Source organism: Podarcis gaigeae, assembly GCF_964106915.1.
Source record: "Podarcis gaigeae genome assembly, chromosome: 17".
NCBI lineage: Eukaryota > Metazoa > Chordata > Lepidosauria > Squamata > Lacertidae > Podarcis > Podarcis gaigeae.
In genome coordinates this window covers 41616206-41637302 of record NC_139694.1, presented here as the reverse complement: position 1 = coordinate 41637302, position 21097 = coordinate 41616206, and the positions used below count along the sequence as shown (strand labels likewise).

The following is a 21097-nucleotide window of genomic DNA, read 5'->3' as shown; positions in this document are numbered from 1 at the left end:
CTGGGGTTGCGGCGCTCAGCTCGCTTTATTGGCCCAGGGAGCCGGCGTACAGCTTCCGGGTCATGTGGCCAGCATGACTAAGCCGCTTCTGGCAAACCAGAGCAGCGCACGGAAACGCCATTTACCTTCCCGCCGGAGCGGTACCTATTTATCTACTTGCACTTGGACGTGCTTTTGAAATGCTAGGTTGTCAGGAGCAGGGACTGAGCAACGGGAGCTCACCCTGTCGCGGGGATTCAAACTGCCGACCTTCTGATTGGCAAGCCCTAGGCTCTGTGGTTTAACCCACAGCACCACCCTTACGACCTTATTAGCGCTTAATTAGCCACTTTCCATAATCTCTGGGGAGGGGATTTCCATAATCTCTGGGGAGATTTCTTCCCATTCTATGGAATGCAATAGCATTATTTCTCTCTCTATAAATTAAAGGGGGAAAGTATGCTAGAAACTGCATGTGCACAAACTGGAGTCTGGTTTGGCACGGTTCTCCAGTATGGTCTTCTATTTTTATGATTGTCAGAAAATGGTGAAGGGTTGCGGTCTGTATGCACTAATACCGTAGAGCTATTCTAGTACCTAAGTTGAAACCCACTGAGGTAAAGGATGCCCCCCCCTTATATAATCTCAAGGTCCAGTCATTTCCTCTGAACTACTAGTGACAATTATAACTAAAGACACAATGTGCAGTCGTGTGTGTGGCTTTGCTACCTTGCTTCTGTCATCTAAAGACATAGCTCTTTAGAGGCACCTTCCTGCTATATGACCCAGTGAGCAAAAAGTAGCACACACACAATATATATACAAGGTATATGTTTGTGTGTGTGCCACCAACTTCTTTGGATCAGGGATATGGAATAACACAACATTACACAGCTTTTCCTTATACTTCCAATTTACAAAAAACTTAACCTACTGAATTTCTGCTCACTATACAGCTCTTAAGGATTCAGGAACCCATTTCCCCCACACTATGCAACAGCTTTCTGTACTCAGAAATCACAGCATTGCTGGTGCCACAGATGTTTGGGCAGCAAGTGTGCATTTCACCATATATTACCGAATTTTTTGAGATCTCAATGATGGTCCATACACTCCCAGCAGGACAAGCACAAAGGAAAACTATAACTTTATTTAATATTTAACAGTTTTGTGCAGGTAATGTAATGTGGGGAAAGGTGTACATGCTTTTACCTTATATTTTAAAAGGAAGGTGAAAAGGCCTAGCTCTATGCACAAATGGCCCTCCAAGTGCACGTGTATGTCCTTGAGGTGGTTGTTTTTTAAGTGACCTTTCAAACACCATCTGCTTCCTGCACTATTACAGTTAAGAGCAGGGCTGTGTGGTAAAGAGAAGACACAGTATGGATTACTCAAGAACTTAGCACTTTTCTTTTGCATTTCCCGTAACGCACAGTGATGTGCATAGCACAGAAAGGTGTTACAAACGGGAGATACAGCCTTGTATCTTGTTTAATTGATTTTATCTGTAAGCTTCCTTGAGTCCCATCAGCAAGATGAATCAAGGGGAGCGTGAGCGGTGCAGTTGCACCAGTCACAGAGTTTCTGGGGCGCCACAACTATGGCATCCAGCAGAAGGCGAGAGGGCGCCAAATGGCAGCATCACACAAATTGCAGTGCCACTGAAATATGAGATGCCAAGGCCTGCCACTGGCATCAGGAAAAAAGGTGGAATATAAATAAATATATGATGATGATAATGATGATAATTGTATTCTCAAAAGTGTGACACACAGACACACACACACACACACACACACACACACACACCCCTAAGCAGCAATTGCATTTGTGAAAAATCCCAGTTCGAGCAATGCCATGCAGATAGCAGGGCCTTCAGTGAGAATTGCACCAAGGTCTCCTAGCCGACACAGAACATATTTATATAGCCCTTCTAGTTCAAAGCCTGAGAATAGAATCATAGAATCATAGAGTTGGAAGAGACCACAAGGGCCATCGAGTCCAACCCCCTGCCAAGCAGGAAACACCATCAGAGCACTCCTGACATATGGTTGTCAAGCCTCTGCTTAAAAACCTCCAAAGAAGGAGACTCCACCACACTCCTTGGCAGCAATACTTGATGCCAAGTTGTAGTTCTGGCAGCTCAAGGGCAGCAGCTATACTGAAACAAGCCAGTTCCTGTGACTCCTGAGTCCTGACATTGTGTTCACGTGTGCATGCTGCTGAGCACTCTCATGTGTACAACCCAGTCCTCAGCAGCCAGTTTTGAGGAGGCAAGGGTTATTTTGATTATCATTCCATATTTCCCCGCAAAGTTAAGGCAGGAAAATCTCCCTCCCCTGTTCTCTCCCTGACCCCCCCACTTTTGGGGTTCCTGGGTGTGTGCATGTAGTGTACACACTTTATAAATGAGCAATGCAAGAGCTTGGGCTGCCCTGGCACAGGTGAAGTAATAGAAAAAAAGGAGATACATCAGAGCATATGCAGAGTGCAGCCACTGATTAACCACAGACTGTTTGCAGTCTGTGGTGCTCTCTGAGATCAGGAGAAAACAAGTTTTTCTCAGAGGCAAAAATAGTCCTGGGCTTGACCCCAGGTGCATAACTCCCATTTAAAAAATTAACAACTGGAAATTAAGACTACCAGAATCCTCCATTCACAGCCTTTATTCTTCAAAAGCATTATTTCATTTACAGATTGTAGGGATTTTCCATATATACAGTCATGGGCCCATGATTTAAGAATAGGAAGAAATGGATCACAGTCCCCACTCCAAGACAGCCTCTAAGAGATATATATAGATATACGCACAATATCACGTGTAGATCAAGTTCAGCTGTCACACAGTTGGAAGGACCCCAAGGGTCATCTAGTCCAACCCCCACAATGCAAGAATCACAGCCAAAGCATCTATGACATCTGCTCCGAAGTAAGTCACACTAAATTCTGGGCAGCCGACTGAGTTACTAAGGGCTCCTGCCCTTGCTCTCTCTGCTTGCTAACCTCACCTACTGGCCACACATTGTCCTCCTTTTACATCTCAGCCAGCAACATAGCGTGGATTGCAGGCACCTGGGGTGGGGCAAGTGTTACACCCTCCTGATGGACTGGGCAGCTGGGTTGGGGGTGCATGCAGCAGAACGCGCACAGAGGGTGAACGCAGCCCCTCTGCAACAGGCTCCTTGCCCACTGCCTCCACCCACCTGGCCATTAGACCAACCTGCCTGCTGCCATACCTCAGCAGCTTAGAGCTCCATGCCTGTCATGGGAGCGTCAGATGTGCCCGGGGCCATGGATCCTCTGCCCCCCACTACGCCTCTGATCTCAGCCACCCCCTCACTTTTCCCCTCCCATAAATACAACTGCAGAAAAAAATTAAAAATTCAGAGGAAAAGATTCTTTTGAACTACATGCCAACTAAGTGGAATTGGACAGTTGGAGAACATAAATGAATTCTTTGTGCCCTGTGACCAAAAAACTGGTACTGATGTGCTGGAAAGATAAGTGTACAGTGGTACCTCAGGTTAAGTACTTAATTCGTTCCAGAGGTCTGTACTTAACCTGAAACTGTTCCTAACCTGAAGCACCACTTTAGCTAATGGGGCCTCCTGCTGCTGCCGCACCGCCATAGCACAATTTCTGTTCTCATCCTGAAGCAAAGTTCTTAACCTGAAGCACTATTTCTGGGTTAGTGGAGTCTGTAACCTGAAGCGTATGTAACATGAAGCGTATGTAACCTGAGGTACGACTGTATACATAAAAGAACACTGTAAACATCTAAATTCTTTGGCAGGCCATGATTGACCCCTGAAAGACAGTAGAAAACTTTACAAAACCAAGACAATTGAGACAATTTATAAGAGACAATGGAAAGTGTGTAATTGTAATTGTTCACTTTTATAAAAGTGAACAGTATACTTTTTGTTTTATTTTGTTCAATTAAACTGCTCTTAAACAACAACAGCAACCACCCATCCCCTCCCAGCTTGCCCCAAGCCCCTCTGCTCACAGCCCCAACGGAGTGGGGGAGGTGTTTCACAGAGCAGTTTGTCAAACCACCCTTTGAAGCACCTTCTGTCCCCTCTGTTAAACAGCTTGTCGGGGCAGCCTGCTACCCTGTTGTCTTCTGGAGTTGGCATGGCCACCAAAGGCAGCCAAACAAACTGCAGCATGACAACAACCTTACATTTCTATGTACCGGTATATAGGAAAATATTCAATCAAGTTGTACTAAGAGTTGACACACTGGAATTAATGGACCTAACTTAATTTTAGTGGGTCTATTCAAACCCATTGAACTTAATATAGAAAGTAGGTCTGAATAAACATATCTTGGATTGGATTGCACTTCAATGGTGCAAACAGATGTTAATATAAAAAGAGCTCAGAGAGTATCTCTCGGTCACAAGATAAGCCTAGCTCCCTCCCAGATTCCATATGAAACATGCACCAGATCAAATGCCAGTTTGGTCAACAGAGGTGCTTCAGCCACCTCTTCATACTTGATCTCTTTACCTTTTTGGTTTTTTAATAGCACCACACAACCTTTTATTATACCTTTGATAATCATTAAAAAGGAAAACACTAAACGTTTTTTAAAAGTACAAAACTGCTCTGTAGATTAGGGAATGAGATTTTGTGGGTAGATGAGAAGCTCCCACTTGAAAATCTTTGGTTTTGGGGAGCAGGGTTAGTTGAGGTCAATTGTGAGAGGAAATGCTATGTTTAGATTTAAACAAAATGAAAGAGATGAAACCAGAGCAGCCTCTTGCTCTAAATACGGTATGTTGCATCTTGAGGCGTCTGTGAACTGTTCCCTTCTTGCCTTCAGGAGGTTAATATGGTGGAGTGAAACAGAGCCCAGCTGTTTAGGAGACCAGATGGAAACAAGAGCAGAATTTTGACTCACTTGTAGTGTAAAAATTATTATAGACGATATTATTTGATATAAAAACTGGAGTATGGATGAATATGCAGTTGTGGATGTTTAAAATGAAACGCCATGGAGGGGATGGGAGGAAGTCTCAAGATTTGGAGAATATCTTTATATAGATTTGTTTTTACAGTTTGTGTTCATTTATATTTTGTATTTGTAAAACCAATACCAATTATTTCAAAAAAAGAGAAAAAGAAATAGAGCTCAGCTGAACTCATGAAGTTTTTCATTCAATCTGTTGTGGAAAGTTGTGCAAGGAGGTGTATCCTGCTTGTGAACTGCTTCAGTTGGGCACTCATGGCTCTTTCATAAAAAAAGCTAGTATCCCTCCATAAAGGAGTCCAAATCTTCCCAGACTGTGTTGGCTGATCCTCTTTCCTTCATTTTCACAACCTCTCTCTTCAAGATCATCATAATAATAGAGTGTGTCATGACATCCACCTACTCCTTTACCATTGACACATAGCTAATTTCTTCAGCTAATGCTTTTGTTTTCAGCAAAGCAAAGTGACTTCAGACCCTGGCATCTGGTGACTTTATAGTGCAGGGATGGGGAACCTGATGACCCTCAGAGGTTACTGGGCTCTAGCTCCTATCATCCCAGACTATGGCCCATGCTGGGTGAGATCTAATGGGAATTGGAGTCCAACAACATTTAGAGGGATATAGGTTCCATCAAGGCTACCATGGGGTGGGGAAATGCTGCTGGACCAAGTCCCCACACAGTCGTCCCCCTCCCAAAAAAATGGGTTTGCCACTCCTGCTATGCACACTTACCTAGGAGTAAGGCCCATTGAACTGAACGAATCTTTCTCTGAGTAGGCATTTATGGAATTGCTGTGTAAATATGGTGGGCCTGCTGGTCTATATACCTTCTATGGCTGCAATCCAGAGCAGGTCTGGCAGCACAAGCAACCTAAGCAGTTGCTTTGGACCACAACACGTTAAGAGTCACCACTGAATTTGTGTGTGATCTGAAAGGTATGTCCCAGAAGCCTTTGCAATAGTTCATTGGATGGGTGTTATGTACTAAGCCTGGATCCTAGAACAATAGGCAAGTAGGATCCTAGAATGCAACAACTGATTGGCCTGCAGGAAAAGACCAATTGAGCTCCAGGAGGGAAGCAGAATCAGCCAATCAGATGGGACTCATTGTGTAAATAATGTATATAAAAGCCTGAGGTTTGGAGGGCAATTCAATCAGTTTTACAAGCTGCATTAAAGAGCATGAAATCACTACAGGACTCTTAAGTATATTTCACTGGCGACAAGGGTGGGATCCTGCCGAGCTGTCTGCTGTGCACTGCACACAGCTGCCACAGGCAACACAGCACCGCACTGCGCATCCAGGCTACAGCTCCAGGACCCAAGGACCCAGAACGGCAACAAACAACAGCTTCATGCCATTCAGCCCAGCCTCAGGAGACTGGAAAGGATATGCCACCCACTTCCAGTTATTTCTGGAGGCAAAGGATGTCACTGATGCAGGCAAGAAGAGGGCGACCTTCTTCAGCATCTGTGGAGAAGAAATGTTTGAGATCGCCCGAGCCCTCCTCACTCCCGCAAATATAGCAATCTTTCCCTACGACACTTAGATCATGCATAGCTTTGGGTGATCTATTGCTCAGCCCAACCACTTGGGGTGGGGGGATTCTCTGGAACTGGCCCTGCTGAAATCATTTGCATACATCCCTGGGAGTAACTGGTCACATGTCTCTGGGAACCAAGGAGGACTTACCTTCCCAGGAACATGCACAGAGAATTGCGTTTCTGAATTGTGTTTCCCACTACAGTCCTGGCTCACACTCTGAGCTACAGCTGCCCCTGGGACAATAATGCCAGAAACCTTGGACACAGGATAATATTCCCTAGACGGGGGTGGGGACAGTGCAGACTTTTGCCAGTGATGATGATGATGCCATTCAGGCTGTCCCTGCCAGTTGTCCAGAGAAGCTCACACACCCTGATTGCTGTGTGCAGAAAAGCTACCTTCCCTTTCCCAAGAGAGGGCAAAGAGCCAGACAGGTCTGGGCCCATCCCACCAGCCACATTGGGGAGGCGTGGCTGCAAGAACCTGAACTTCCTCTTAGCATTTCATAGCCTTCAGTTCCCACTCTGCCTTGTCCTTCTTCTGACAGGGATGAGCCGCTGTGCAGAGAGCCTGAAGGGCTTCCTAGCCCGGGTCGAGGCCCAGGCAGGGCAAGAGAAGGGGCAGCTGGCTGAGGAGTTCCAGGTGAGTCTTGTTTACCTGGGCGGGGAGAGGGTGACTCAGGACAGCAATAGACCTCACCCTGCCCTGGGTTAGGACTGGCTGACAGTACCTCTTCCCCACCCCACTGTTCACTGCAACCAGGGATTTTCCTCACATACTCTGAGGTTTTTCCTTTTCCTGGTGGGCCTCCCATACCTTTACTGGCCTGGTGACAGGCATAAATTCAACAGGTACAGTTTTTTTTCCAACTGTGCATCTCCAGTCCAAGAAAAGCTACAGAAGTTGAATTTCTGTCTAATTTTCTAGGAGTGGCAAGTTGACTTGCCTAGTGATTACTTTCAGAGAACCAGCACGTTTAAAAATGACATTTCAGTCCTGCTTTGACCCATGATTTGCCACATGACCCAATCCAGCTGATGAGTGCTGGAGGGAAGCCTAACTGCACCTCCCAACTGCATTCCAGGCATGTTGCCTGCTATCCAGGGGAAGATAATCCCTCTGATGCTCAGAGGGCTCCCAGATCTATGAGGAGAAAAGGAAGGAGTGCAAGAAAATAAGTATTTCATGCTTGCTAAAAAGCCATAACCTTACAGCAACTACAATGGGCTGCCTCGTATCTCCCTTCTAGTTCTAGACACCAGTGTCCAAGCTAAGACTAGAACAAGGCGCAAGAATGACAGTAGCAGAGAGAAGTTGACAAGGGTCTTCTTGGGATTAGAGTCCAAAATGGGTGTCCCATCTGTCCATAGTACAGGCATATTTCACCCTTGATTTGTTCCATCACAATAAGAATACAAGAATTTTATTTCCTGATAAATTTCATTCTATACAACTCTGGGAAAAGAATCTTTCTAGGCTGCTAGTACACTATTTGTACTAGTGTAAAAAGCTTGCATGCAGGTATACACTTACAGGATGCTATATAAGCAACTAAGCAGGCACAGCTGCCTTTTGCGTACTCTTTTCAGGCAAAGATCTGTGCCCAAGCAGTTTTTCTTTTTTGTTTTGCACCAAGCTTTCCCGTGAAAAGCAGCTCTTTTAAGCTGAATTGGAGCAAACATCAATTCTAGTTTTCCGTGGACTGACATTTGCTCTGGTTGAATTTGAAGAGGCAGGTTTTCACGGGGAAAGCTCTGGATCAAAAAAAGGAGGTGGTGCTCAGACACTGTTCTTTAAATCATGGGCTGTACCTAGAAAGATCAGTACAAAGGTAAGTGTGGATAAGCCCTAAAGCTGTGAACCAAGAAGCTTCGAGTTCAAATCTCACCACTGCCGTGAACTTGGAAAGTGGCCTTATGCAAGTCATTCTCAGCCTCAGTCCCTCGTCTGCAGTATGAGACTAATAATAAAAACAGTGACTGGATTTACAGCTTTGTTGTGCAGATTTACAGGGATAATGCCATGAAGTGCTTTGAACACTCAGAAAACACTGCAGAGGTGCAAGTTGTGGTGGTTTATACTATACCAAATCTGGATTGACTGCCATATGTTCCTGCAGAAGAACTTGGCAGTTGTCTTCTTAAGTACAGTAGTATTTTTAGATGATCACTTTTAATGTACATTGTGGTTTTTAAAGGTGTTTTACTGGTTTCCATTGGTATGGATTTATCTTCCGTAAGTCACTTTTGAGACTGTTCCAGTGTAAAGCAACTCATAAAGGTGCACCTTTTGGGGTGAAGTCAAACCGTTGGAGTTACAGCACCTGCTGTGGCTGCAGAGACTGATATGGGACAGACATGTTTTGTTGCAGCTGGGGCAGATGAAGGTGCCTAGTTTCACTGTTACAGATGCGCCATGGCGTTTCTTTTCTCTGCGTTCCTCCCAGTGGTCATTCCTCCTCTGTTCATTACTGTGGATGCACGACTTGTCTGTCTCCAGGCACTGCAGTCGTCTGCATGGGATTCCCACAAAGTGGGGTTGATGTTCCAAGCCTTCACGTCATGTTTCAGACATTTTTGCAGCTTTGCAGAGTTGGTCCACCAACAGGCCTGGTGCCTGAAGCTATACTAGAAGCCACTGGCCTTCTCATCTGACAACACTTCCTAGAGCCTCTCTGTTGGGTGCAGGGCCAGCCCACCCACGAGAGGCAGCTGCCTGAGGCAGCCGGGTCCCCAGGGGCAGCAGATCTTGATGTTGATTTTTGTTCAGGACCGGCTCACCCATGAGGCCATGTGAGGTGAGTGCCTCAGGTGGCAGGGTCCACTGGGACAGCAGGTGCCAATGTTGATATTTCTGCTCTCCTTGTTGCTGAGGTAAATCTCTCCTCCCCCCTTCTTTCTGGCAGGGAGGGGGGCATCATTTTGGGATCTGCCTCAGCTGCCAAAATGTATTGGGCTGGCCTTGGTTGGGAGCCCTGACAATTAAATAGCTCTGAAACTTATTTAGCTCTGTAGTGTAGACGTGTTTATTTGGTAGAGGATGTTAGAAGCTAGAGTGTCTGCATGTGTTCCCAGATCCGAGCTGGCAAGCAGATTGAAGAGAAGAGTTATTAATACATAGCTGTGGACTCCAAGTTCCGTTACACGCTAGCATGATGAAGAAATGTAGGCCATGATGGGGCAGGGCTGATGCAGCTGGACTCACCAGCAGCAGGAAAGAGATTTCACACTTCTCCCAGTGGCACCCTAAGTGCATCCTTCTCCTCTCTATCCATATAACTGATGTAGAAAAAACCTGCTCCTTTTCCCTTGTGGGGTATCCAAGAGCCAGTATAGAGCCCTTAAGTGGGTTCTCTATCGGTAGGAGAAAATAACAGAGGCCAACCAGAGAATATTGAGAAGCAAAAGAGCTAGTAAGCATGACCTTTATTAAACTGTTGCAACAGGGTCCTCACTCACCATATGCAGGAGGGAGGAGGAACCCAGAACAATGGTGTGCAAGCCCTTATATAGACTTTTGAAATTGCCCACCCTGTAGCTCAAGACCATCCCCAAAAGTATCATACATACATCACAGAAGGAGGCAGTTGTCTACAGCAGAAATCCTGTCTGCTAGGATACCTGGCAAAGGTCACTGATTGCTTTACTTGAGCAGCCCATCCATTCTTTTGTGATGGTAAAGGTAAAGGGACCCCTGACCATTAAGTACAGTGGTACCTTGGGTTACATATGCTTCAGGTTACATACGCTTCAGGTTACAGACTCTGCTAACCCAGAAATAGTACCTCGGGTTAAGAACTTTGCTTCAGGATGAGAACAGAAATTGTGCTCTGGCAGCGTGGTGGCAGTGGGAGGCCCCATTAGCTAAAGTGGTGCTTCAGGTTAAGAACAGTTTCAGGTTAAGAACGGACATCCGGAACAAATTAAGTACTTAACCCGAGGTACCACAGTACAGTCACGGACAACTCTGGAGTTGTGGTGCTCATCTCAGTTTATTGGCCGAGGGAGCCGGCGTACAGCTTCTGGGTCATGTGGCCAGCATGACTAAGCTGCTTCTGGCAAACCAGAGCAGTGCACGGAAACGCTGTTTACCTTCCTGCCGGAGTGGTAACTATTTATCCACTTGCACTTTGATGTGCTTTCGAACTGCTAGGTTGGCAGGAGCAGGGACCGAACAACGGGAGCTCACCCCGTTGCAAGGATTCAAACCGCCCACCTTCTGATCGGCAAGCTTTAATTCCCGAATTGAGGTCACAGGCTCACCCTATTCATACACAAAGACGCCCTAAAGATAGGTAAGCAAAAGACAATGGAGAGGCTTTCCCATTTCCTTCCTCCTTGCTGAGAAACATTTGAGGTCAATTTGGGAGAGTCAAAATGGTTTCAGGATTGCTCTCCTGTACTATTTCAGACATGTGATTTATATTTTTATGTATGTGTTTGCCTTGTAAATTTATGAACATTTAATTTATATATTTGAGACCTTAAATTCTTATAACATAAGAGAATGATTATGGCCATTAATTCCTATGGGGGAAAGAAACTCATCTCAATTTGGGAGCCTCCAGGTTTTCTTGTTTTTGCAGTTCTCCTCTCTAAATATTTGTTTGCAATTCTGCAAAATTTGGGGTTCCCCTCAAATCTGTGGATACCTCCTGGTGCTGTTCTGGCAATGGGTTTGCTAATAGTATGAAGAATCAAGAACCATGCAAAATCAAGACTTGATTCTGTCCTGTAAAAATGGGCCTTAATTGTCCCCTGTTCCTGAGACTGCGAGTTCCCAGCTGACTCGGCCAACATGGCTTTTCCGTGCCCTGTCAGATGGCTGAGATGATGAGTCCTTCTAAGCTGCACATGCCCCCCAATAGGTTGCTGCATATCATGTGCCAGGATGCATTGGACGTGGTCACCTTGTGGATGAGTTGACTCTAGGAGGGCTCTGTGGGTGGCCTGTCTGCAGGGGCGCTGACTTATAAAAAATATGGGGGGGGGGCATTACTGCCCCGGGAAGTTTTCTAAATTTTAGATGAAAATTAGTGAGTTTTAAAGTTTTTTAAAAGTATTTTAGAGTCATATGATCAACATTAGAACCCCGAATACTCGAATCTCTATAACTCCACACTCCGGGAAACTCGACAAGCCTGAAACACTTTTTGGCTTTGAAAAAAGAAACAAAACATAAACACGCACGGTATTTTCGTAAAAAGCTAATTTAATTTACAGTAACAATTATGCTTATAGACTATTACAGAGCAGTGAATATATAGCTCTGAAAAGACTGAAATGATATTTAAATAAATCCTAAACTATCATTAAAAGAATAAAACATAAAATATTGCTGTCGCACAGTAATAGCACTTTGATTAATAAGTGAAATAGCTAATTTAAGCTTACTTTGAATAAGGCTGAGGGTTCATTAAATAAAAATAATATCTCAAAGTTAATGCTTTAATACAGTTAATAAAGTTAATACAGTATGCCTAATACTGTATGTAAATACTGTAATACTGTATGTAAATAACGGGCTTTAATTGGGTCTTACACCTTAAAAATATTTAAGTATTTGAAAATAACTAATACTGTACTATAGTAATATAGAAATACAGTACTAAACTAGTACTAATATTTCGAAACTGAAAATTTAACATTCTGTATGTATTTAATTCTCTATTTTATAAAGATTTTTAATATTGCTCTAAATACCATTATTAGGGCTAGAGTGTCTTTAGAAAGGTGCAAATGTCGACTGTCTGACTGGATTACTGAATATGAAGTCGTTGATGACTGGTCGGATATCCAATTCATCCAAAACATCTTGATGGGCTTGAAGAACAGCCAAGTTGTTCAATCGCTTCTGTCCCATTGTTGATCGGAGATATGACTTCAGACGTCTAAGGGCGCTAAATGACCGTTCTGCTGTTGCTGTTGTGATTGGAACTACTTGGAGAAGCTTAATGCACTTCACTACTTCACATAACATTTCTCCAACTGCAGGCTCTTGTGTAATGTACTTTCTCACATCACGCATGTTTTTTAAGACCACTTGTTTTTTATTAGCGATATCAGCTAACATATTCAAGTGTAAGCGCAGTCTCTCAATGTCTAGGTCATTTTTGAAAAACCCAGTTGATTTTTCAAAATTTGTTTCACCTCTGTTTACTAAAAGCAAGCACTCTTGTTCAACTGCAATGACCTGTGTGAATCCAGTTGATGCAAACCGCTCAGTAATGCAAGATTGCACCGTTTCACAAACTTCAATGTTAATAGCTTTGTAGTATTCCTTTGGGGTTTTGAAAGTGTGCGGTGAGCTGGCTTCGTTGTTTTCATACTTCTTTGGTATACGTTGATTCCGAGGAAGCGAAGGATCATCAACTTGTGAAGGTTTTTCTTTTAAACACAATTCCCAAAAGTGTTCAAAACTATCACGCCTTCCATTCAATATACAAATCAAGCCCTCATATATTTTTTCCAGATCAGCAACACTTAGATGAGGGCATTGAATTTTTTCATTGACATCCTCTACTGGGTTCATTGCATGGCAATAAAGATGTAAAAAGAAATAAGTTTTTAATTGTAACATTGACTCAAGGTAGCCTGCACATTTGTAACCTGCCTCTGTTTTGTCCTCTGCAGAAAATGTTTCAAAAAACTCTAGAAGTTCTTCAAAGTTTTTCAATATTCTCAAGATACTAGAAGCTCGCATAGTCCATCGAGTCGGGCAAAGGGGTCGTAGACCAGCTTGGTCGTTGGCGCTCTCACAGCGTATGCTTCTGAAAAGTCCCATCCTTTTGTTGGATTCCCTTACGGTGTTTATTAAGTCCTTGGCTGAGGCCATAATATCCCTCATAGACATAAGATGGCGGAGACTGTCTACAACTGCCAAGTTTAAACTGTGAGCAGTGCAGTGCACATAACGTGCTTTTGGTTGTATATCCAAAACTAACTTTTTTAGTCCTTTGAACTTGCCTCTCATATTCAAGGCACCATCATAGCACTGTCCTCTTAAGTTATCCATTGACAAATCAAGACGAGCAAATACGTCTTTTAAAATACTAAACAGAGTTTGTGATTCAGTGTTGGGGGTCTCGTATAAGCCAATAAAGTCTTCGTTGATAATTAAGGAATCATCGGCAGTACGAATACAAAATGACACTTGTTCGTGAATCAAAGAATCACTTGTTTCGTCCACCATAATAGAAAAATGTTGTCTTCTTGATTGAAGCCAATACTTTTCTCAACACAGACTTTCCTAGTAGATCAATGATCTCGTTTTGAATATCGTGGGACATCCACTTATACCCCGAACCCCCTAACCAATCTTTTAACTCAGGTACGTCATTCTTTCGGAGTTCCAACAATTGAAAAAAAATTGAGTTTACATCTTCGTGCCCTCTAATTGCTAGTCCTTGTCGGCATAAAAATTGCACGGTAGTAAAAATTGTCTCAAGAGCTAAACGGCCTTTCTTCATATCACTATCTAACTGTTCATTCAATTGGGAGGCCACACTTCGGTTAGTGATGGAATTTAGTTTCAGAACACCTTCTTTATGCGTAAACATATTTTCATGAAGACGGAATTTTTCCAAAGCCTTTTTCCAGTTAGAAAACCCTACGGAAATAAATGCATCTTCTTTTTTTTTTGAAGAAAATTGTAATAGATTTTTAGCATCTGCCTCTTTGCAGGTTTTGCAAAAAAACTTTTTCGGTACATGCTTCATATTCTAGCCATGTATATTTGATCAACCAAGACTTCTGAAATGATCTTCCCTTACCGGATTGTCCAGGTTTCGGCTATGAACGGTTCTCGCCTGAAGACGACGAAGCAATTGACGACACAATTATTGTCGGAGGTTGACTTGCAGTATCATCAGGCCCCATGGAGTCGGCGCCTATGCCTGTCTGGTCTTGATTTGAACTGAGGCTTGCACAAGCTGCATTGAGCCTCTTCAAAACACATACACTTGAATACAGATCCACACATGTCAAGCACATCCAATGCACATTTAAAGTACATGGCTTCCTGGGAATATTCCTGGGAAATATAGTTTCCTCCTCCCATAACTAAAACCCTTAACAAACTACACTCCCCATGACTCTTTGGGGAAAGTCATGCGCTTTAAATGTGTTCTGAGGAAACTTTAAATGCAAGATGTGGATCTGTCTCAGTCACAAATCTTTTGCTATCACGCCATTTGGCTCTTAAGGTATTTTTGAGGGAGTGGCTTTCCTTGGTATCATACGTCCCCTGGATTGATCCTGCACATTCAAGATCTTGGTCCAATAAGGCTTTGATCCTTATAAGGTTTTGTTGAGGCCAAGGACCCTCATTTCACTGTGCCCTGCAGCAGTTTACAAATATTGCATTTCCTTATGGTGGGACAGGTTTGTCCTGTGATCCTCCTTCTGCCCCAGGTTCCAGCATGGGCTTTGCCCACAGGCTGCATCCAGGTTCCTGATATTTTAAGTTCAAGTAGCTTGCCGATTTGAATTGAAAGTGAAAATGGGAAACTTTCTCTAAATTTGTGTGTGCCTGCATTTAAATTTTACTTCCTAATTTATAGGCACGAGAACAAGGTATTGTCACAGATCTTGAAAATAGGAGGGGAGTGGAAACTAAGTCATTTCCACTTTTGCATCCTTTTAGCTCCATGAACTCCAGATACAGTCATGCTTGATTTCCCACACAGACAGAACATGAATCCAGGTGTCCTGATTCCTAAGCTAGCAAGATCTAGAGCAGGTTTCAGTGTCACATGCCTGGCCATGTGAGGCTGCTAGCTCTCATTGTTGGTGTCATTTGTGGTGGTAGTTCTGAGATGTTGTATAACCCTCCTCGTTTCTTGAGCATTACATAAATAGTAACTATAATCTCTCTCATACCCTTGGAGACTGGTCTTCATTGTTCTGTGTTTGAGAAAGGTCAGCAGAGAGAGGTGCCAGGAACCCAACAAGTAAGAAAGTTTCTATGAGGGTTTAAACATCATATCTGGCATGCCAGGGTCACTGCAAATCAAATCTTTGTCCTCTTCCATGCAGTGAAACCTCTTGCACCAACTGTTGTGCAGTGACCATCCTCCACTGGGGCATAGAAACAAGCAAGACTTAGCATAAGACAAGGAGGCAATGCTTAAGTTCTGAAATGGGTCAGGTGACGATTCAAGCTTGCCTAGGAGGGAAGCTGTACGGTTCACCTTGGAAATACCTGTCATCACGTTGTTGATCCAACCTAGAATCATAGAATCATAGAGTTGGAAGAGACCACAAGGTCCAACCCCCTGCCAAGCAGGAAACACCATCAGAGCACTCTTGACATATGGTTGTCAAGCCTCTGCTTAAAGACCTCCAAAGAAAGAGACTCCACCACACTCCTTGGCAGCAAATTCCACTGTCGAACAGCTCTTACTGTCAGGAAGTTCTTCCTAATGTTTAGGTGGAATCTTCTTTCTTGTAGTTTGGATCCATTGCTCCGTGTCCGCTTCTCTGGAGCAGCAGAAAACAACCTTTCTCCCTTCTCTATGTGACATCCTTTTATATATTTGAACATGGCTATCATATCACCCCTTAACCTCCTCTTCTCCAGGCTAAACATGCCCAGCTCCCTTAGCCGTTCCTCATAAGGCATCGTTTCCAGGCCTTTGACCATTTTGGTTGCCCTCCTCTGGACACGTTCCAGTTTGTCAGTGTCCTGTAAAACAACCTGTAAAACTGTGTTCTTTCAAGTAAACAGCTTGAGGTGGAAAAATGAGAAAACTCCAGATTCTGGCAGGCTCTGCCCAGGATCCACCAGGTTGTGCCCCTGGCTCCTCCTTTTCAGGTAGATCCACATCATACATTTAAAGTACACCCAGTTCCCCACATAGAACTACAGTTCCCATTACCCTTAACAAACTACAGTTCCCAATATTCTACTCTGCCTTTCACCATCCAGGCTCTGACCCCTATTTAGTTCAGTGAGAGAGTTTCTGCTGTCATGGGATCATAGAGCTGGAAGGGACCCTGAGGAATCTGCAATGCAGGAATCTTGACTGAAGCATCCATGACAGATGACCATCCAACCTCTGCTTTAAAACCTCCAAGGATGGAGAGTCCACAATATTGTCTTGGTAAAGTCAGGACATTTGAGCCAGATATGGAAGGGTACAAGGGATGCGAGTAGCACTGTGAGCCTAGGGCTTGCCGATCAGAAGGTCGGCAGTTCAAATCCCTGCGACGGGGTGAGCTCCCGTTGCTCGGTCCCAGCTCCTGCCAACCTAGCAGTTTGAAAGCACGTCCAAGTGCAAGTAGATAAATAGGTATCGCTCCAGCAGGAAGGTAAACAGTGTTTCCATGCGCTGCTCTGGTTCGCCAGAAGCGGCTTAGTCATGCTGGCCACATGACCCAGAAACTGTATACGGGCTCCCTTGGCCAATAAAGCAAGATGAGCGCCACAACCCTAGAGTCGTTTGCAACTGGACCTAATGATCAGGGGTCCCTTTACCTTTACGGAAGGGTACAGGAAGCCTGTGAAGGGCTTGAGGAGAGGCATCGTGAAAGCTGCCTTATACCAAACCAGACCCATACTGTCCACACTGACTGGCAGTGGCTCTGTAGGGTTTCTCTTAGGTCAGGTATGATCTGCCTCGCCCTGCCTGGCGATGCTGAGACTGAACCTTGGACCTTTGCAGGCAGAGCAGATGGTCTACCACTGAGTGACAGCCCTTCCCCATTATGGTCTGGATGGCAGGAAAGGCAACAGCCACAGATGGTGGCAAACTCGTACTGTGAACAAAACTGTAGTTTACAATTTCTCAGCAAGCAGAAATGATGTTGTACAATAAGATGAACTTGTTGATGCTGCCCAGACATAGGAATCGCTGACTGATGCACAGGGGATGGGGAACAGCCCTAGGTGAATAAATAAGGAAAGGAACTGAATTCATGGGCTGTTTACATTACCTGCCACTTCTCAGCTGCAGTTGGGGAAAGGGAGGACAGTGAAGTTTCGACATCCCTCATTGGCAGAATACAGCAGAAGCCAGACACACACTCAGCTTGACAGAAAAGTGAGACAGGTCCAGAGCAAATGATAAATATATGTGGGGGGGGGGTTGGGGGGGGAAGAGGGAAGGAAGCATGAGCATGCAAATAACGGTATGCTAAAAGGGTACATGTTACAGGCACACATACAAATCAGGACCTGATTCAGTATTTCCTCCTCCAGTTCAAGTCTGGGTTGCTCTCACTTTCACAACCCATTGGACAAACATACTGGTTCATAAATCCAAAGCCCCTTCCCTGTGCTTCACGTAATCTGTCTGCTTTGGTTATGTTTAAATCACTTTGTGTGCACATTTATTGAAGTACTGGCATATCTTTACCCTTTCGCACAAAAACACGTGCCAGGAGATAGATATATATATGTATATGTGTGTGTGTGTGTGTATAAAAAATATTTGGTTTAGGCTGTCCATACTGGTTCCTACCCCTCAGTGATGTGCATAGCCAGTTTCTGCAGAGCACACTGAACAGGTTTCCTTTGAGCTTTTGCTAAAGGAGGAAATTGTACATCAGACATAAGCATGGCCAATGCACATCCACAGCATAAATGAGATAGATCAGGATGTACCCCACATCCATGCTTGTAAAATAAACACAGTTGTTCTTTGCTGAACTTTGAAAACTAAGGGCTGATTCACACTTGCCAGACAAACTTGTTATTTGGTGGGTGCACAACTTTGATGCAGGACTGCTGTGATATTAGAAGAGAGGTGTGTCCCACCTCTTTTTTACAGAATCCACAAGCCCCATTTCCCAAAGCCTCCTTGTTTCAATTTTCTTAATGGTATCTGCCACCCAGAGGCCATTAATCCTATTTTCACACTGCCTCAAGAACACATCTCTGTGTTATATAACCCCTTGCCTGACCTGGTGCTGCCTTGGGTGAAGACCACAGGTAGATAGAGTCATCATCCAGTGTTCCAGTCAGTTCCTGGAAGGAAAGCCAGTGTCATCACACCAGGGAAACCTGCTCTGATGAGGCACAACATAGTCAGATGAACACTGCATGCTCCAGAAATATACTCAATGAGAGATTGTAAGATTTCATAAGCAGCACCACTCTGTTCACTGCCTCTAGTGCTGTCATTGACCATCTGCTGGGAGTCACTCACTTGCCAAAATGGCTTCCGAGCAGTTTATTCATTTACATTCCTTCTATAAGGGTTTCCCCCTTACAGACTACTTTAATTGCAGAGGGGTCTTGGTGGACCACTTAATGATTTTCCTTGTTGTTGATGCAACTGTAATGCACTGGGATAGATACTGTGTATATATATATTATTTGTATTGCATAGAATTCAAACTGCAATAACAAAATATAATATAAGAAGTGAGATAAGCAAATAAAATGCAATTAAAATCACTGTGAATATTTAATGCAATTGAGGTGCCTTTTCCCATCTCCAACCACAAATCCACAGATGTGCTACAGACCATGTGAAGCTTGTGGACCACAGTTTTAAAATCCCTGCTCCATACCTTTTTATGCCATATAGACCTCATAGTAAAAATATGCATCAGTAATAACAAAACCAATAAAATGTAAAATTCGAAGCATACAAACAATTCATATATATATATTTGAATCTTCCATTTCAGAGAACAAGATTAATGCTGGTTCTAATTAATGCTGGTTTTAATTTTATTATTATATAATTTTATGTTTATAATTGATTAATGATTATTCATTTTGAAACTACATGTTGAAAGTTCCACATGAAGAGAGTTCTGCCTGGAAACTCAGTCCATAAATGCTTTAGATATACAGGAAACTCTCAATTTACACAGGGGTTACATTCCGAGGAACTGTGTTTTGACGTGTATATCGTGTGCATCAGGAACACCATTTAAAAAGTCTGCAAACACCCTCTAAACTTATGGAAACCCTTTAAAGGCAGCCCTTTGAAGTTTGAAAGGATTGATGTTAAGCCAGATGGGTGGGGTATTATTATTCTTATTAATTAAAAAACCCTTAAAAAGCACCCCAAATTCCACCACAATTGCCCCCTCCAAACCTCCTTGCTCAAATTCCAACTCTCCAAAGGCTCCAAAGATTGGTACAAAGGCTCATGGGATTGCTAGATGCTATTTTTGTGCCATTGTTGCCATTTTTGCACCCTTTTAGGTTCACTTTTTGCCCCCTTTCAGGTTTGTGGCAATGCACACATGTGTGGACGCCCGTGCCCCAAACACGCATAAATGGGAAGTTGCCTGTATACATAAATAAAAAGGAAGGTGTGGCAGGGACAGAAGGACCTTGGGATTCCCAGACAGCCTGGCCAACTATCAGGGATGATGGGAGCTGCAGCTGAGCAACATCTGGCAGTCCACAGGTTTTCCCATTCCTGATCCAAAAGCTGCGGAAGAGGGTATTTTTCATTCTTATCCCCCAGAGCCTCCATTAGGCACCAGGAAACCTGCTAAGCTTGTTACATGTCCATTTTTCTTTTTTTATTACCTTGGAGACCTGTTGTCAGATGGAAAGGCAAGCGTGTAAAGATTTTAATAAATGAACGGATGCTCTTGTCTCTCGGCAGGAAATCAAAGCCCGGGCGGCAGCATTCCGGCAACAGCAGGGCATTTCAACAGAAGCTGGGGGCAACAAGGAGAATATCAAGAAGAACCGTTACAAAGACATCCTGCCATGTGAGTTGCCAATGAGGAAATACTACTACTGTGTGGTGGCTTTAATATTGGCATCTGTGGCATGGGGCCAGTTCTGCCCAGCTTGGCACTCACTTCCTCTTCTATGGATCAGGCTGTGTTACCACATTCCTCTTGGGCTCCTCCACCCTAGGAGTGCCTTGAATTGTCTTTCATTTGCTCATGTCACCAGCAAAATATCCAGTGAGTGTTTCCATGTCCCAGGCTGTAGTACTTGCGATTCAGGGCCTCAAAGCATCAAGTTAGACCCCAGATCCATCGGCTACTCTCAAATTATAGGAATTTTGTGGCAGTCCTATTGACTATAACAATATTGTTTTAAAAGTTTACTTTTAAAAAATCACAACATTCTGAAAAAAGAAAATATTGCATATGAAGAGGAGGTTTCCTTCTTTCTCCAAATATCCATCTTTTCTCTATTGTAAAAATCATGGCCAAGGAATCATTCCAAGAATGAGAAAAATCTGTTTCTCTCTCCCCCTCCCCTGATTTTTTTTGTTTTTCCTGGGCCTTCACATCTCTAGCTCTATCCCTTTAGCAGCTGCTCACACTGTCCTTGTGTGCCTGACATCATGAGGAACCTTTCTATTCTGGGATGGGTCTTAATGGGTAGGAGAAGATATATTCGTTGCAATTACAGTACCGTAATCTATCCAGGCTCCCCCATGTGTGGGTTGAACAGTTTCAAAGTCCCATCCTTGGCAGCAGAATTAAGCATAGGAATTTGGCTGTAAAACCTCATTTAGAGGAAGTCCTGCTATGAAGTAAGCTGGCTCTCCCTTCTTACCCCGCTGAACAAAGAATCAGGCAACTACAGTAAGTTTAAACATAAGAATTTCTTACTTATAATTTGCATTGGTTCCCAGCAGTGGCAGCAGTAAAAGCTATGCT

The 21097-nt window shown here is 43.8% G+C and overlaps 1 protein-coding gene across 6 annotated transcripts in view; it reads left to right on the top strand.

Moving 5' to 3' along the window:
• Window positions 1-21097, top strand: part of PTPN18 (protein tyrosine phosphatase non-receptor type 18) — an 86212-nt gene that overhangs the window by 21830 nt on the left and 43285 nt on the right. For 3 of the 6 annotated variants that reach the window (XM_083718944.1, XM_083718943.1, XM_083718942.1), the window contains exons 2-3: window positions 7054-7148; window positions 20080-20188. In XM_083718944.1, coding sequence (XP_083575070.1) covers window positions 7056-7148; window positions 20080-20188 — 202 coding nt within the window. In that variant the 5' untranslated portion in view covers window positions 7054-7055. Of the gene's footprint in view, window positions 1-6985; window positions 7149-20079; window positions 20390-21097 lie in introns of those variants that run through there. The other 3 variants (XM_083718945.1, XM_083718946.1, XM_083718941.1) reach the window with 2 other exon arrangements.